At 35.6% G+C, this 18,473-nt stretch overlaps 2 protein-coding genes across 4 annotated transcripts; one reads left to right on the plus strand and one right to left on the minus strand.

Moving 5' to 3' along the window:
• The first annotated feature begins 4,615 nt into the window (after nt 1-4,615).
• LOC18596329 (alpha/beta-Hydrolases superfamily protein) lies at nt 4,616-8,143 on the plus strand. Of its 3 annotated transcripts, none has more exons than XM_018123488.2 (6): nt 4,616-4,841; nt 5,060-5,486; nt 5,863-6,107; nt 6,242-6,275; nt 6,478-7,202; nt 7,604-8,143. In XM_018123488.2, exons 2-6 carry the CDS (start codon nt 5,144-5,146, stop codon nt 7,859-7,861), a joined length of 1,605 nt encoding a protein of 534 aa, XP_017978977.2. In that variant the 5' UTR covers nt 4,616-4,841; nt 5,060-5,143; the 3' UTR covers nt 7,862-8,143. The 3 variants fall into 3 exon arrangements, with proteins under 3 accessions (XP_017978977.2, XP_017978976.2, XP_017978975.2); XM_018123487.2 differs by having other exon boundaries at nt 4,616-4,836; XM_018123486.2 differs by having other exon boundaries at nt 4,616-4,832.
• Nucleotides 8,144-8,430: 287 nt separating this feature from the next.
• On the minus strand, nt 8,431-17,018 carry LOC18596330 (ATPase 10, plasma membrane-type). The gene is made up of 22 exons (XM_007024737.3): nt 16,847-17,018; nt 16,178-16,251; nt 15,961-16,080; nt 15,218-15,316; nt 14,958-15,095; nt 14,622-14,756; nt 14,296-14,475; nt 13,676-13,882; nt 13,350-13,469; nt 12,951-13,070; nt 12,732-12,854; nt 12,063-12,167; nt 11,743-11,887; nt 11,150-11,311; nt 10,673-10,911; nt 10,267-10,299; nt 10,070-10,151; nt 9,813-9,973; nt 9,543-9,716; nt 9,270-9,452; nt 9,014-9,183; nt 8,431-8,884 (listed from the first exon to the last, which is right to left on the minus strand). The coding sequence occupies exons 2-22, from the start codon at nt 16,241-16,243 to the stop codon at nt 8,788-8,790; spliced, it is 2,859 nt and encodes a 952-aa protein (XP_007024799.3). The 5' UTR covers nt 16,244-16,251; nt 16,847-17,018; the 3' UTR covers nt 8,431-8,787.
• Nucleotides 17,019-18,473: the final 1,455 nt, after the last annotated feature.

Genomic DNA, 18,473 nt, shown 5'->3' on the forward strand with positions numbered 1-18,473 from the left:
CCTTTAGATTTGCCTGCGGGTTTTTCATTTTATTTAATTGTCGTAATCATAATTATACAGATTTTTAAGGGGGTTAGCAAGTAGCAGTAGTTGGCCTCAAGGTTATGGCCCCATCTATGTTTTATAAGGACCAGAAAAGAGAGACACAGAGAGATAATACATTGCTTTGAAGATTAAATATGATTGCTAAAATTATTAAACAAACATTATTACTTTTAATAACAGTAAATGATTACAGTTGAAGGGGACAGTTGAATGCATAATTTATCTTATGCCATACCATTATTTCTTGTTCTTGACAAAGTATTGTTCATCTGTTCACAATTTCTACATGGTTTTAGTTTTTGTTTTGTTATAGTGCTGGTAAACAACATGTAAGATTTTTTGAAGGGCGTAAGTTTCGCAATAGATTCTTGAATGATTAAGCTGGTTTCAGGATGACTAGAATGATGGCACAACTGTAGACATTTTTGGATTGTGTGACAGTCACTCTCAGATTTAGACATGGAGGTGGTAGAATAGAATCCAGATTGTTAGCGTTTGCAAATTGCACCCTAACCTTCCTTTCGATTTTTCTTTTTTATTCTTTAAATAATAACAATTTTTTGGTGGTATTAGAACTGTAAAACTAAAAAAAGAAGAAAAAAAAACTCAGGGTCGTTGAGGTAATGGGCAGGAATTGTTAGTAGTATTTTTGTGTGGCAGACTTATAAGGGAAGTTCATGGCTCCCACTAAAACAAACAAACAATGAAAACCCTTATTGTTTTACTTGAATGGGGCACATAAACTCTAGCCCCACACCACAATACCAAACAAATTAAAAAAAAAAACCTTTCCTCCTCTCATTTTGCTTTGTTTTTCTTTGAAAAAACCCAAACAGAAGCTTTAGGTTGATATGGAGTTATCAAGTAACAACACTAAAAATGCCAGGAGGACTTTGTGTGATTAATCTCAACCATTTATAGTTTGGTTTGTTAATGAAGTTACATTTCACTTGCCTCGTTTACACAAAATGCTTAATGAATATTATTTGCTCAACCTTACAATTTGGTGGGATTTCAAAGCTTGCTTTAATTCCCTAATTTTTGTCACATGCACTTTAATTAGGTAATTAAAGGTGGGGACGGCTGGTGTTTACATAGAGCTTAAAAAGTCAGACATAGGGCTCTCTTTTTTCTTTATACCCCAAAAAGTCAAAAGCCATTTTCTGAAAGCTTTGGTGCTTGAGATTATTGTTAATAGTAATACTATACAATTTACTAATAAATTTTAAGTTTGAGGATTGAAACATTGGAGAAAGGAGAAAAAAAGGAAAATGTTATTTTCAATATAATAATAATAATAATAATAATAATAATAATAATAATAAGTAATTAATGAAATCTTATTGAAAAATACCACATGAAATACTTTCTATGGAACAGAATATGGAGAAATGATGGTTCTTTTTGAAACATTTGATTAACTTTGTTGGAGTGAAAAACGCGTTTAAATGTTGACTTTAATGAATAATGTCCTTTTCAAAGGTTTGTTGGAAAAATTGAAATGAAATGATTCCTTAAGCTTCAATATAACTAAATTAAAGTGAACTAGTTTTGCTGTTCAAATCAACAAACTTGTACAAATTCTTGTAATGAAGGCAAAAGGTCAGTTTGCTCGAATGGGGCAACCCTGTTATTAAACAATGAAATGAAAACTAACGTTGGGCGAAATATAAACCCACAAGAAAACAGGCAAAAATTCCGTTCAAAGAGATTGGACATGTGTTGATTGACAATTTGATTTTATTTTTTTAATGACAAGGACACTTTATAAAAAAAATTTTGTTATATGTTTTATTTATTTTAAAAAGGAAATTAATTAATCAAACAATGTAAAAAATAATTAAAAACAACAATCAAGGTAATAGTTATAATAAATTTGTTCTAATTAATGTATTTTTTTTAAAAAAAAATTATAACAATAATATATTAAATAATTTTAAAAAATAAATAAGATTTTAATTCTTTTACTATATATATATTATATAAATAAATGGTAGGAGAAATGGTTTTGTCAAAAAGGATCCCGCAAAGATGTTGCGCACTACGCCATGTGGCGTTAATTAATAGGCAACATTTGTCTTTGAGATATGCTACGTTTGCAATTGAAACAGTACTCCAACTTTGTGTCGGTGATCGGTGGCGTTAGCTTTGTCTTTTTTTTTTTTTTTTAATTTGGTTACTTTCCTTTTTAATCCTGGTATTAAGCCCGTAATTATTTGCCGCATTTGAAAAGATGTTATTACATAAATCAAAGAGAATAATATTGGGACTCCAAATATTTTTCCCAACCAATCAGAAAAAAACAAGAAGAAAGAAACGAAAAAGCCACGTAGCTATCTGTTTGTTGGTACTTGAATGCTAAATCAATAACAGAAATACATCATTTGCGTATTTTCACTATTTTGTTTACCGAAAATTATCTTGTAATCTAATTTTTTTCTAAATAGACAGTATTGCACACGATATTATACATGTTTGAGGAAATAGGGGGTTCAGTTTGCTTTCTTGTTTTGAAAGGTTGAAATCCTTGGGCCGAGTCAATGCCAGCTTGAGCTTTGCTGTTTCTTGAAGATTGAGTCTAATTTTGGGGCCCCAAAGTTTTGCTTCGTTCAAAGGGCAAGGCTTAAACTTTCAAACTGTTGGAGAAAAAAGGGGCCAGGCTCTGGTCAAGCAGCCCAATTTTACATCTTGCGTACGCACACAGGATTAGGATTTAGGAAGCTTCTTCTATTCTTAGCCATACATTTTCTCTTTTTCTCCCCCCTCCTTTTCAACTCATATTTGCTTTTTCTGGTACAAAACGTACTGACAAGCTTCATTTTGGAAATTGGTTACTGCAATTTTGATAACGTACGTAATGCTTTGCTAGCTCCCATGTTCTCCTTTCATCCTAAAAGATTAATTAGAAATAAGAAGATTTGAGTTTGGAAACAAGCAGAGCGATTGTTTAATGCTTTTGATCTGAATGATGACTATTTATTGTTTGTGTATAATTTATCGAAGTTTCCATTTTACTTCAAAAATGAGTCGTTGTGGCAGATGACATGAATTCTTTTAAGATTATGGACTTGGCAGAGGTTTTCATTGTTGAATCTCGGATCTTTAAAATCCAAATTTATTAAAATTCAGTTTTGGACTAAATTTGGGTTCGAACAATTTTAAATTTTGCACATCTCGCTTCTTTACCTGAGATGAGAACATGGGTGCCAAGTATTGCTAGTGAATTGGCCAATGACTGAGTTCTTACTAAAACAAACATCGCAGTCTCAACAAACTAGATTTGTACTATTTCTAATGCAAATCAACAACTTACTGTTTTTAGGTTTTTCAATACGTCTACGCATCTCACCCTTTCTCTCAATACGTACACAAGCAGTTTAATGGTGCAAGCTTTGAGAGCCATTCAAGAAATGATGCCAACTTGTAGATTGGTCATTCTGTCATTGTGTTCCATTTTGAACTACGGCAGTTTTTCTATAATTCCATGCTAATGCTTACTTTTTCCTTACGCTGTTGTTGGCTTAAGTTAGTTTCACGGTTTTTGTTTTAAGAAATCAAGATGTTATATTGAGAGAATAGAATGGAATTTGTGAAGTCTCGATTGATGTTAAAAATTTATAAAAATTTGTAAAAATATATACCTATGAAATGTTCTTTTATATAAAACTTCAAAATCTTTTTGAATTAAAATGAATAATATTTGATATGTTGAGTGTAAGTTTTCGTGATTGATATCAAAACAATTTATTAAATTATCTCATTTTAAACTTAAAGATTTAAGAGATGATAGTATCATGTATTCATGAAATAATCTTATAAGCATGTAAAGCAACAAATATCTTATCAAAACAAAAATCAAAATCCCACAAATATCTTCAAATAATACATTTTACAAAAAAAATTAAATTTCCAACACATTACAAATATTTCAAACTTGCAAAATTTATAATTAATGCCAAAATACTCCTATCAAAGCTCGCAAAAGTTTAAATACAAATATCAATCTTGCGAAGACAATTTTGTCTATCTAATTTATAAAACTATAAAATATCAAAATCTGACTCCTTAAAATCAAAGCAATAAATAAAGTATTTAAATCTTCTTACAGCTTTAAATATTTACTTATTTTTTGTTAAGAGCTTTAAACCTTTAATTGCAAGACTAAATTCTCGAATTCTAGCCTTTTTTTTTTCCTTCTAAGCTTTTTTCATTTTTTCCGGATTCTTGTCTGTCAAAAGAAAGTAACGTACAATAGTGTAATAAGTATGCGGCAGTTATTACAGAATTGTAGTCCGCAAATTGTTGCCTAAGTTGATATCGCCAGGTCGCAACTAGGAAGAAATCTTGGGTAAAAAAACCTTATCACCCCAAGCATAGCCTTATTAATTAAATTACCCATAGGTGCAAAATCAAGTTCTCCCATCTAAACAAACAATTATAGTCTAAGAATAAAAAAAGCAAAAATATTTCTATAGGAAAAAATGGCTTGTGGTGTGCGCATGACATGAGCCTTTCTTTTTCTCCTATCAGAAAGAAATGCAATTCCTCTTCGTCCTATATAGATATAGTCGAGAAAGAAATATGGATAGTGGGGTCAGGACGTGAGGTTGTTAAGGCCTAAGGCCCACATACGGCATGGCATTGTCGAGTCGAGCCATGCCGGTGGCATTGTGGAGTCGAGTCATGCTGGTGGTGATGACGATTTTCAGATTCTGGGTGTACTTATCCGCAATCTGTTATTCGGAATTTCTGATTGATTGTCTGCAGAGAAGAATTCAGTACTCATCGTTAGTACGGTATCTTTAGCTACTTTACTGTACATTTGTTTTCATTCTCACATATATGAGGCTTGTAACATAAGAACCGGGAATTAGAATTCTCTTTCATAGAAACTTTTCCGAGTTGTGCTAAAATTGCACACGTGACCGATCCTTAGCCCATTCTCCTGACAGGTTATAATGATAGCCGCTCTCTATGTGACACATCAATTAATGTTCTTCCGTGTGTCTTACAGGAACAAACATCCGAAGATCTGAAGTTCCCAAAACCTGAAACAAAACACTTCGAGATTCAGTAAAGTGAAGAGAAAGACACGATCATGGCTAGTAGCACCGAGTTCCGAGACATGAACGATGGTTTGCATGATGATCTCAGGTACCTGATTGTGAGGCCAGAGAAGGGTGGGATTTGGGACCTGATGAGGTACTCATTGTGGGGTGACACAGAGAGTGGGGTAAGGTTCTTGGAAAGCTCAGACCAGGATTTGGTGAGTGGAGAAGCGGCTGACCGCCGTTGGGTCATTTTGGTGTCCATCGTAGCACGCAAGATCATTCACTTATTTAGAAAGCCCATGGAGTTCACTGGCTATGTGGTTGACTTCTTTCTCAATCTTATTTCTCAGAATGGCTCCATCTTTGGCTTGTTACACAACCTTCTCCATGGTAATTCTCTTTCTAATGTCTCTTTGTTCCTTTTTCTTTTAGTAAGATACACGTGTAATATTGCTTACATATATATGTCATATTTGTAAATAGATTGAAGCATGTAAAAAAGTGACAAATATTTTGTAACTAAGGTGGACTGCTGCATATGTGATCGAAGAAAAAAAAGCATTTTCAGGATTCCAATTCTGAATTTGACACTGTTTTTCAATATATCAAAATGCCCTAGACAGTTGAGATTGCCTTGATTTTGGTCGTCATTATAATAAAATATATTTTTTACACTTTGTTTAAGATTAATAATTTAATATATCATAACTGCAAATTCTGTCAAACTTATGGCGTTTATGGTTAGTAAGATGACTGTGGGATGCAGGAGACGTAGTTATACCAAAGAGAGGCACTGAGACTTTTATTAGTAGTATTGGACACTTAGATGAGCGAGTAGACCTCTACCAGGGCAAGAAGTTAGTGGAAGATTTGCATAATTCTGCTCCAGGGGAGGGAGTCAGAAAAGTTGAATTGGATGACCGAGCAACAATGGACCTATGTATGATGGCATCCAAGCTAGCATATGAGAATGCTGAAGTTATTAGGAATGTTGTGGTTCATCATTGGAAGGCAAGCCACTCTATTCCTCTTCTCTGACCTCAATTTCAATTATGTTGTTCTGGTAATCATCGATTCAATCATGAATTCTACCAACTTCTGGTGGCAACTAATGACTTTGCAATCAACACACCTGACATATGCAGATGCACTTCGTGGACTTCTACAACTGCTGGGATGGTAAGAGATGCATTCTGAATGTGAATTGTGTTAACCGGAATCTGTTGAGACTTTGGAGTTCTTTGTTTCACTTCCCTATGAATATTTCCCTGTTTACTTGATTATTTTCTTTATGCTCCCTAGAGTCAAATTTGTTTGTTTTATAGGCCCCCTTACATTTAATGGTATATTAATTCCCTCTTTGATTGGCAATCATTTGTAGATTACCAAAAGGAGAAATCCACTCAAGTTTTTATGCTATGCGACAAGCCTAAGGATGCAAATCTAATATTGATCAGCTTTCGGGGCACAGAACCTTTTGATGCTGACGATTGGTGTACTGATTTTGATTACTCTTGGTATGAAATTCCAAAACTAGGAAAGATTCATATGGGATTTCTGGAGGCATTAGGTTTGGGCAACAGAGAAGATACTGCTACCTTTCATTATCACCTTCAGAAGAAGAGGACAAAGCACACCTGTTCAGAAGCTGCAGAAGTAAACTCCTCAAATGCAGATGGCCACTCTGAAAGGTCTGCTGGTATTGGTAACAAGGACATCCTGCCAGAAATGGTGGAGATGACTGCATACTATCTGGTGAGACAAAAGCTCAAGAGCTTGCTTGAAGAGCACAAGAATGCAAAATATATAGTCACTGGGCATAGTTTAGGAGGGGCTCTTGCTACTTTGCTTCCAATAGTGCTGGTGCTACATGAGGAGATGAAGCTAGTTCAAAAGTTGTTGGGAGTATACACATTTGGACAGCCAAGGGTTGGGAACAGACAGCTTGGGAGGTTCATGGAAGCTCATTTAGATCACCCGGTCCCCAAGTACTTCAGAGTAGTTTACTGTAATGACCTGGTGCCCAGGTTGCCTTATGATGATGAAAACTTCTTGTATAAGCATTTTGGGGTGTGCCTTTACTACAACAGCTGTTATATTGAGCAGGTTTTCACTTATCCCCACCTGTTTTACACCTTTTCTTAACATATTTAAATTATACCTTGTTCCCTTGATATTCTGTCAAGACAAATGGGTTTAGTATCAAATCTGGAACACCCCATGCTTTTATATTGATCCGTTGATACGCTTCACATGTTTAATTAAATTGGTAAAACTGTTTAAACTGTTGGTTGAATCAAGGTCTTATTTAACACTGCAAACTACTGCTTCCTAATTCCTATCATAAATATCATTTATGTAGATATAAATTGAAGATATCATGAAATAGGCTTGTGTTGAGTTGTATTTACTGCTTGACATGACGGTGCAACTTTTTTCTGTGATAAATGCTTCATAACCTTCATCATATTGAGTTGGCTTCTTCTTTTGTTTGTTATTGTTTACAGATAATGGATGAGGAGCCAAATAAAAATGACTTTGGGATAACACATCTGATCACGGAACATCTCAATGCGGTTTGGGAGTTAATAAGAAGTTTGACAATGGGATTCACCCATGGGCCAGAGTATAAGGAAGGATGGTTCTCCATATTTCTCAGGATACTAGGATTGGCAATGCCCGGTATAGCAGCACATTGCCCTACAGATTATGTCAACTCTGTGAGGCTGGGAAAGTTGCGCACTATTCAGATGTCCTCCTACTAAGAATCTTCTCTTCCCAACGATTTTAGTGATAAGCCTGCAAGTATTCCAATCATAAAGTAATGAGGTCAACTGGTAATTGGTGTGATAATGTTGTGCTGTCTAGTAATTTATTTCTGTTCCTAAGTGAGGTTATTTTTTTCTTCAAAAAAGAAATTTTTTCTCTTGTTTGCATTTCAGTGTGCAGTCTCTTTTTTTCGTGTATCATTATTAGCTTTGTACTTACAGTTTCTACCAGTGTACTTGTCAACTATTGAATTTGTTGCAGAAAAGATTTGATGTTCACTTCATATTCTTTGTTACTATAAAAAAGTTTCACTACTCAAATGTGTGCTAATGTGAGAATTATTGCATGAAACCTGCTGCTGTTAAACTAGGGCACCACCTCAGTTGAAAATTTTAAGTACTCGACGCTGATGAGATGAGATGAGCACTAAACCATATCAGAGTAGATGCCATAAATAGCCATATAAGAGCAGCACTTGCAGATCATGACTCAGTGTCACATCAGATAATGCTTAGTTCCAGCTCTGAACCATGAAGAATTAAAAAAAAAAAAAAGCTCATCAAAGTAAAAATTCCACTGTGTCAGGCAGCTTATTGTATTGGGATTGACCAAATATTACAAAAATTTCTGGAAATGAAAAGAAAAATATTGAAATCTCTAGACAAGTAGTCCTGTTCTATATCAAAAAATTTGCAACACATACTAAGAGATGACAGGAGTTGATCAGCCTGTTGATATGCATTGCCAGCCTTGGAAGCCAAAAGAACGAGTTCGTCATTCCGAAGAACCCTGATTCCATTTTAGTGACTCTTGAACAAATGCTGATTTCTTTTGGGATTATACGCAAAAATTCTTATGTAAGCAACTGCTGATAGATTTACGTCCACTCGAAAACTGAGTAATACAATATTCACGTTGTTGTTTAGACAGTATGAGCTGATTGGATCATATTTAAATCCAAATTCTTGAGCCTCACAACCGATTCTATGTGACCTTTGAGAGTGTGTAGCTCCCCGAGTCTGCAAAAGTTCAAGGATCATATCAACAAGCTCAATTCAAAAGATGTTCCCTGCTTAGTTTTTCAGCTAATGCAGAAGAAATTCATATATCAATATAAGCTAATGCATCAAGAAAAAAATCGAAGTTACCTGGCTATTTCAGCACGCCGCCTGGCCTGCTCAGCTATCAAAGAAGATCTTGATTTTCTACCATTGAAATCCAAGTCTGCAGCCATCAAGCCCTGTAGACTCCTCTGAGAAAGAACCCATTGGGCTGCCCGGTCTTCTTTCCCATAGTCTTTCTTGGAAGTAAAAGCCGTCTGTTGCATATGGAGAGAATGAAAAGGTCTCTTCAAGAAAAGATTTTACACCCTAACAAGTACGAAACGGGGAACAGTACACTAACCTTTCTATCAAATAGGAGGTTCCAGGCTTCTCCACTCAAGGCGTACCGAACTGTGAACTTGATAATATCCAGAGGTATGTAGAAAATTAAACTGTACAACCATATAACACCAGCCCATCCCCATCCAATGCCGCTAATATAAGCAAAGCTGATATGTGCATACACAGCAATTAAGGTAGCCACCTGAATGAGAAGAGACACAAAATTAATGGTTTAAAACTTCGCCTGCTTTGCCATTGTTTCTTAACAGACAAATTTTGCGTAGAACTTTACCAGTTGAGCCACCACAAATGCGCACATCAAGAGAGCACCAGGCCTCTCAAGGAATGACCAACTTTGACTGCGAGTAACAAAGATGAGAGCCTGGCTGATTATGCTAACTTGCAAATATACTGCAGAGGAAATTTGCTCACTACTGTCGGATATAGACTTTACATTGAAGTGAGTCTACAGCAAAACAGATTATCAGGAAACAGAATTATTTTCCCAAAACAACGGTAGTGGGAGAGAAAGAGGAAACAAGATTATAATAAGCTCAAATACCTCGAAGAACTCAGTGTCAACTACAATCCAGTAAAATAGGACGGTAACTAAAGCAAGATAGGTTCCAATGACAACGCCAGTTGCAAATATCTCATTAAGCTTCCAACTGTCAGGCCTTGGAGATGGCTTTACTCGATCCTTAGAAATAGTCATGATAGTTCCTGATTAAAAATCCAAAATAAACTTTTCATATTTATGAAGCCCTGATGTTCCTGATTAAAAATCAAAGCAAAGGTTGTCACAGATTGAAACGTTACCGTCATTGAGGATTGCAATTATCAAAACCATGAAAGGTGGGAAGTCATATTCCCATATCAGAGCAAGAAGCACAAAACCAAGCTGCAATAGTACAGTTATTTATGAACAACAGATCAGTATTAAAACCTAACAAGCAAGCAGTAAGTCCAAAAAGTAAACAGAACAGTTGGAAGTTTTTGAAAGTTATTTAACTTACCACAATACGAATAGTTATTGAGACAGCATATATCTGCACATTTCAAACAGGCTAGTCAGGTTTATCAATTTGAGAATCTAGGTATTAATAGAAGATAAATGTTTAACTTCTGACTTTCACTCCAAAATTAAGGTTTTAACAAGTTAGTGAAAGCCAACAAGGCTAGGCATTGTTTGGTAACTATCAATTAAGTGGAAGCATATTGAAGTGTAAAAATTTGCAATGTGACGAGCCTTTGAGGTATTTTAGTTATAAGATCTCTTATCTTAAAGTCAGCCAGTGATAAGGCTATGCTTGATGATTAAGTATTACTTGTAGTCTGGGTGAGTACATTTCCTGTTGCCAGGATTTCATTACTAAAGATATAAACGCTGTTTTTATTCGGAACAAAAGATTGATACTCTACCGTGTAGTTTTTCATCCTTTGGAATATAGCTCTGCTAGTCAAGACGGCACTGACTATCACACTTAAGCCAGGCTCAGTCAAGACTATATCTGCAGCACCCCTTGCAGCATCTGTAGCATCTGCCACTGCTATTCCAATGTCTGCTTTCTTCAAAGCAGGTGCATCATTCACACCATCTCCAGTCATTCCGACCACATGCTTCTTTTCTTGTAAAATCTTTACAATTTCATACTTGTGTTCTGAAAGTTGTAAAGAAATATGAAGTCAGGGGATGAAGACATAAAAATAGGAATGACAGTAGACAGACAAATACGTGTATCTCATCAATTTTTAAGCGATTGATCTAGTCATCACTTCACCAGCAAGTACCAGAGAGCACTTACTGCAATATTATTACTCAATCCTTAGAATTTATTTCTCTAAAAGTGGTTTGCTAAATGTGATTGAATAAATATTCTTATATTTCTTGATAAATACCAGGGAATACTCCAGCAAAGCCATCTGCCTTTTCAATAAGTTCATCCACTGGAAGAGCTTCATGCTCATCTTTATCACGACCCAACAATGATGAAGAAGGATACATGTTTGTCCCCATGCCAAGTCTTCTTCCTGTCTCCTTTGCAATTGCCAACTGATCACCTATATTAGTACATACAGGACAGATTAGCATTTTTCTACAACAATGCTGCTCCTTGAGTTAAAAGGATCTTGAGTTAGTCTATGAGTTCAGCCTCAGCCTGATTTAAATCAAGGAAGTGAGTTAAATTAAGTGTAGCATGCTAGAACTGCATTTGAAACAAACACATCACATTCCATTAGATGATAACATGGACTGATCTTTTTCTTTTCAATGCCCAAAATATGCTACTGTGAATAATGTTTATGTCTTGCTCTTGAACTAAGAGGAGAATAACTTGTTATTCCAGACAACTTATAGAAGCTCATGAAAAACACAAACTCAAAACATGTGGAGTAAATACTGCTAGACAAAGTGACTAGTCTAGTAATATTAGAAATTGATGATTTTAACCTAGCAAGCCCTTTTGAAATCATTAGTAATTCATCTGTACCTGTAATCATCTTTACACAAACTCCAAGGTTTAAGGCCCTACGAATGGTCTCAGCACTATCATGTCTTGGAGGATCAAATAAAGCCAGCAACCCACAAAAAGTCCAGGGACCTCCAGGGCTCTCCTTTGTTCTTTCTGGAACTTCCTGAGAAGATAATTATTCAAGTTAATGAATATGTTAGAAAAGAATTTGAAGAATAAGTGGAAACTCAAATCCTTGTCCTATTTTTCTGTGTCAGTACTGATATCATCGGTGGCAAGTAGTTTCTGAACTAAATTTTATTGGCTTAACCACAACCTCATCCAGAAAGATAATATACCTGAAAAGCAACTCCAAGAGCCCGCAAGCCCCTTTCAGCAAATTTGTCAATGATAGCATGCACTTTTCCAGCAATCTCATTTTTCTCTTGGCAAAGACTTAGTATCTGATATTGAGGAGAAGAAGAAGAAGAAGAAGAGGAGTAAATGTCCTGCTCTGTTGCAACTTCATTAACCATAACCAAATAGCTATAGGATAGCCCAAACTAGTTTGTTAAAACAAAGCTACACCGAACTTGAGAAGAGTTAAAGGAACATAGGGGTAACACTTAAAAGTGAAAAATAAAAAGAAAATCCAATTCTAATGATAGTAAAGTGGATTTTGTTGCCTCATAAAACGTTTAGTGCAAACTTAAGCCCAAGTTAATGTAGCAAATACAAAATGTAAGGGCCAAGCATTTACAAGATTGATCAGCATTCATACTTTAGAATAAAAAACAGGGATATTTTTTTTGCATGGTATTTGAAGGTGATTATGCAACAGAAATAAACCATCTCTAAAAATTTATGGTCAAATTTTATCTTGTTACTTCGTCTTTGGATCTGCTTTGCTCATAGAAATATTTTTAACCTGGTTCCAATATAAACTCAAATTAGGATTATCATCTAGCAAAAATTAGCAACCAGTTATCATGGCATCGTGAGTCAACTCTCTTCATGCAGATGGGTACCTGTTCAGGAGCTCCTTTGCTGGCACGGTACCAATTACCATCAGGGTCAATGTACGTAATTGCAGTACGTTTGTCCACCGGATTAAATGGCAGAAAGTGGACTTCTTTGATATTTGCACGAGCCTGAAAATACAAGGTTTCTTTCATTCTCTGAACATAAACATCTAAAAGAAAAAACAGAAAAACAGAATTTTGAAATTGAACAATTTCTATATCTACCTCCTTTGGGTCTGAAAGCATGTTAATGATGGCTGCATCAATAGCATCCTGATTTTCCAGTCTTGATGCTCTTGCTGCAAGCAGAACAATCATGTCTTTGTCCATGTCTTTGCTAAAAACCTGAACAAGATGTGAGCTTTGCTGTTAGCCTTTATCTGAAAATTGAGGCATTGCAAGAACAGCGGAGTACATACGCTTTTATAGTAAATAAAAAGCTACATGTTCTGAATTATCAATACTGATATATCACTAGGTGTCATCTCATTTCCAAACGTTTTGCAACATCATGGCTCTCCTGCTATCGTCAAAAATGTTATTCAAATAGACTCAAATCATTTATTATTTCCTCTACGATTCGTGGATAACTATAATCCATGGATATGAAGTCAGCTATTGTACCTCAACAAGGTTTCGATCAACAGTGAGGCGATTCAAGGTCAGAGTTCCAGTTTTGTCACTGCAGAGGACATCCATTCCTGCCATTTCTTCAATTGCAGTCATCCTTTTTGTAATGGCACCCTTAAAAAATGAACCAAAACAAGAGATTTGCAAAAAAGTCACAATTAAGTATTTGAGTGTGTTGCTGTGCTATTTGTTGAATGCTTTAGCTCATTTTTATAAGAAAATCATGGGCATTGAAATAGAGGCGAGAAAACAGAAACCATTCAGGAAAACCTTTAGTTACAATTACTACATTGCAGGCTTATAGCTCTCAAGAGTTGCACCTGTTGAGAGAGTCGATGAGAACCAATTGCCAGAGTAACAGATAGTACAGTTGGCATAGCTATAGGGATTCCTCCAATCAAGAGAACAAGAAGGTTGTTGATTCCATCTCTGTATGAACGGTGCTGTATAGGGAACATGACAATGATTTCAAGAACCATCCCCACAGCAATAGAGCAGATGCAGAAATTCCCAATGGAAGTGAGGACCTGAAAAAAGAATGATGCAAACTGTATCAGATTATACTTCAATTCAGTTTCATTTATTGTTTGCTTATAATTTTAGCCTGGCGTAGTGCAGTCTTTCCTTAAATATGACAAAGTTCCAAATATCTTATCAACTATTATAGAGTTCCAACCACTGCTCAGAAAATGAATGCTAAAAACTAAGATTCTAACCTACGCCCAAGAGTCTAAAAATGCCACGCATACAAGTGGAATCTATTCGTTACTAGAACTGTGAAGGTAATCTCATCAAGATTGATTTTAGGTAACAGTTATGGTTAATTCATTAACAAAAAGCTGAAAAACATCCTGACGAGTGCCGATGGATCATTTATGGAGGAAATTTTGGTAACAGTTAGAAATTGTTAGGCTGAAAATTATTAGTGTCCTAGGATCACCTGCTGAAAGTGTCCAATAACTTCTGTGGAGTCGACTAAGTGTGCCGCTTTTCCAAAGAAAGAGTGAACACCAGTGGCTATAACCACAGCCTCAATCTCTCCATGCTTACAAGTTGAACCAGAAAATACTTCATCTCCTGTCCTCTTGGTGACTGGAAGTGATTCTCCAGTAAGGGCTGACTGCAAACAAAAATTTTAGCATGATCTCTTCATTGATAAGAATAAATGCAAAAATCAAATAGTAATGTGATAAATATTAAAGGATAATAAAAGTGACCATGAAGCCTGTCGGATGGCATGTTCTTTACTCTATAACAAGCACTTGCCTGATCAATTTTAAGAGGGTCTCCTTCAAGAAGGCGAGCGTCTGCAGGGATGATGTCCCCGAGTTTTATGCTAATTATATCTCCTGGTACTAAAATAGCTGCATCTCTCTCTTGCCACTGCCCATCTCTGAGAACCTGCATAAAAAGATTGTGCAAATTGACATATTGCTTTATGCTCAAAGGCATTAAAGAAATTTATAAAGTACCAGAAGATTAGAGTTCTGTGAAAGGGTACGTAGGCATTCCTCTCCAGAGGAGGGAATGACAGATTCTTGTATGAAAATAAAATTAATGCAGACAAACGTAAATTGAGGGCACCAAAAAGAAGGGGCATACCTTTGTTTTTGGAGCCAAACGAGCCATAAGTGCTGCTGCAGCATTTCCAGCATTGTTTTCCTCTATAAAACTAATTGTTGAATTAATGAACAAAAGGCATATAATCCCTACAAAGTCCTGCCAGTCAGGACCCTGACCCTGAAATAAAGAAACAGATAAAGCTATCAGGATAACCATTAGATAACATAAGTAAACAGGAAAAAAGAACTTGAAATAGAAATTCAAGTTCTGAAAAGTGCTTAGTGAAAGATAAAACTTACTCCGCCATTAGCAAGGACAATTGCCATCACGGCTGCAGCTTCCATAACCCATGACAAAGGGTTCCACATAAAACTTAGAAACTTCAAAAACTTGTTTTCCTGCATCGGAATGGAAACTGGAAATTAGTCATCTACTCCAACTTGATAAATATGTAAATAAGCTGCTTTAGATACCAAAAATGGCTATTAAAAAGTAATGTGGCCCAAAAAAGCCAAGAAACTGGTATTTTCTATATGTTTCCCTTGCACTTTTTGGATTTGGGAAATGAAACAGTCTATGACTTTTGACATATCAGTAACAGAAACCTAGTCAATTTATGCTTATCAATGTTTACTGAACATTTGAGAGAATGAACTTTAGACCCTTTTGAAACTCCATTTGGTCAGGAAAGCTATTTTTGACTTGATTCTGTAATTTCCACTGTGCATTGTCACAGTGCTTCTACAGAAATTAAATAAACTACCTCCATATCCCAGCTCCATCCTATTAAGGATCTTTCCAATTTCAGGTCATGAATGGTTACATTTCTAATTTGACAAGATCTTAATCTAGTGATAATTTTGGAGCGCTAACAGATGACAAGATCTTACTCTAGTGCAAGCTTTGGATGTTATAAAATGGAACAGAATCTCGTTCCACTGCTGTTCTGTTCTAGGGACTCCTCTACTTGCTTGAATTACTCATGAAATGATGAACTAATTGGAAATTGGGAACTATATATTTCCAAAATACTGGTACTTACCGGCTTCTCTTCTAGCTTATTTGGACCAAAGATAACCAATCTAGCTTCAGCATCTTCAGATGTAAGTCCCCCTCGGGATGTTCTTAGTTGCTCAAAAACTTCCTCTAGTGGTAAGCGTTCCTTTTAGAAACAGAGTGTTTGAAAAATGATTTAGTATCACACAATTCCAAATTCCAAAACGCTGAAAATGTCAGTTATCTGCTTTAGTACAGCTCACCAAATCAATCCCCTCCCGGTTGAAATTCCCGGGATCCAGCAAAGGTTTCTCAAGCTCTTCACTCATGATTCAAGCTGTAAAACAAGGAGCCAAGCCAAGATAGGCCAAGATATTATTCATCAGCATTACACATGTTTGAACATAAATCTATCAATCGCTGCATATAATTAATTTCCATAAATAAAAAACCATATGAGATCAGGAATCATATCATTGCTGAAAAGTGAGGCAATATCATGTCCTCAAATTACCAGGTAAATTCTGTTCGGGAAACAAGTTTACCACACTACTTGCACTTTGATAAGATTCCCAGCAATAAGTTTATGCATAACCTTTCACTCAGACTGAGAATCAAACTAAATCAAATTTCTACTTTCCAAATTCCTACAAAGTCATAAAAGTTACAATGCATTCAAACTCTGTATGTTCTAAACGAAAAACTACTACTATAAACTATAAGAATTTTTCAACTTTCAGTGCCCTATGTGAAGCTACTGACCTGTCATGTGTTAATGACAGGAGTTTTGAAATAACAGTAATCAGATCGCATCACATTACAGAAAAACAACAGTAGAATTACGGATCAGAGTCTTAACAAAAGAAAAACTCATATACAACCAAATAGCTTTGAAATCAGTTTTGGCTATGAAGAACAAACAGAAGACATACTTTTATCGGAAAGCAGTGAGGGGTAATGCAGTAAAGCCTGCAAAGTGATGAGCTTCGCTTCCTCCTTTGCTTTGTTGAGGAGACAGCGAAGTAGGATAAAAGAAGCTAAGGTAGACAAGTGAAGTGAGATGCTTAAAAAGGGACAGTAAGCCATGTTTGTTTGGCTGACCAGTGGTTGGCATATCTCACGAACAACACCTGATCCTAAATCTCGCGCCACCCTCAGGTTTTTTTTTTTTTTCTTCTTCTGAATAGGATTGGCAAGTATTTCCAGTTCCTAGTTAGAAGCGAAGAAAGCTGAAAACCGGGAAAAGAAAAAAAGACCGTTTGCTCCAACTACCTTTCAAAACTTGCTCTTCCAAACCTAACGGTCACTAAGACCCAAAACCCAAAGCCCAGATATGTTTGGACTTTAACGTTTTAGAGAGAGGAAAAATCTGATATGTGGACAGCTGGACATTGTAGGACATCTATCAAACAAATTAAGTAGTGGCAGATTTGGGAACTGTTTGAAAAGGTCGGTGTCTCCTGCCTTGTGGGAATTTCCACGTTTATTTTATTCAAGTTCTGATGTTTTGGGCTTATCAGGGACTAGTGGGTAGGTGATGCGTGGCATGTGGTAATTGACTTATGCAATTTCAATCTTCCCCAATGATTTTGAAACTTTTTGCATCATCATAGTCACGGTAAAATTCTTATTTTCTGACATGAAATCATTTAATTTATATTCATTTGAGTTAAATTTGAATAAAAAAAATATATTTATGTGATTTTTAATATAAACATGATAAAATTAATCTCGTGAAGCTCAAAATCAAATAATAGTGGATCAAATAACGTAACAAAGGAAGGTTGGTGCTTTGATTAGGAGGCTAAACTAGTTAGATACGTGTGATTGCGATTTTAATATTGTTGTCACTATCATATCCTACCAATTGAAAATTAATGAAAAAAGATCCAAAAAATTTAACTTACCATTCTAAATGGTTTGGTCCTTCATTGCAACAGAAAGTAGATGTGGGTAGGTCAAATTTTATCCAATGTCATAGAGATGTAGCATCTTCTTCATTCATATGCATGAAGTAGTAACATGGAACGCGCTAAACAAATTTTGTTTCCAGCTATAAACTATTCAATATTTCACTGTTCCTGGTCTCCAGTAGACTTTAAGAGCCATGTTACATCATTATTTAAGTGATAATAGATCGTACATTAATATTCATATTACCGCATGTTGGGTCTTTTTATTATGTATATCCTGAACCTTATAATTTAAATTATTTCTTTTTCAAGGCAACTGATACATGTGGGACGTGGGCCAGTTTAGTTCTTGCTGGGCCTGAAAAGTGGAAACTTACCAGACTTGGATCTAAAGTTTGTAAGCCGTTGGCCCAAGTTGAGCAGACAGTTGGCTCCCTCATGAGTCATGACTCAGCCCCACCAAGATTGGAACGTTTCGACAATATAATTTCAAGCTCGAGCTTCTCGACTTTGATTCTAAGTTTTAACATTGCCAAAAACAAAAAAGTTCATAGACTCTAATTGTAACAGATTTTATGTTCATTTTATTATGAATAAATGAATGTGTCTATTAGATCTCTTAACCTTTTAAGTTTCATTTATAATT

This window comes from Theobroma cacao, chromosome 6, assembly GCF_053813885.1.
Source record: "Theobroma cacao isolate CCN51 chromosome 6, ASM5381388v1, whole genome shotgun sequence".
In the NCBI taxonomy this organism is placed as follows: Eukaryota; Viridiplantae; Streptophyta; class Magnoliopsida; order Malvales; family Malvaceae; genus Theobroma; species Theobroma cacao.

What these genes read in the sequence shown, in the direction of transcription:
- LOC18596329 (XM_018123488.2), top strand. Translation starts at nt 5,144, where the DNA reads ATGGCTAGTAGCACCGAGTTCCGAGACATGAACGATGGTTTGCATGAT. An exon ending in GTTACACAACCTTCTCCATG is followed by an intron (nt 5,487 to 5,862) that starts GTAATTCTCTTT and finishes TGTGGGATGCAG; the next exon opens with GAGACGTAGTTATACCAAAG. An exon ending in ACAGCTGTTATATTGAGCAG is followed by an intron (nt 7,203 to 7,603) that starts GTTTTCACTTAT and finishes TATTGTTTACAG; the next exon opens with ATAATGGATGAGGAGCCAAA.
- LOC18596330 (XM_007024737.3), bottom strand. Translation starts at nt 16,243, where the DNA reads ATGAGTGAAGAGCTTGAGAAACCTTTGCTGGATCCCGGGAATTTCAAC. An exon ending in ACCCTCTTAAAATTGATCAG is followed by an intron (nt 14,476 to 14,621) that starts GCAAGTGCTTGT and finishes TTTTGTTTGCAG; the next exon opens with TCAGCCCTTACTGGAGAATC. An exon ending in ACCTCCTATTTGATAGAAAG is followed by an intron (nt 9,184 to 9,269) that starts GTTAGTGTACTG and finishes CATATGCAACAG; the next exon opens with ACGGCTTTTACTTCCAAGAA.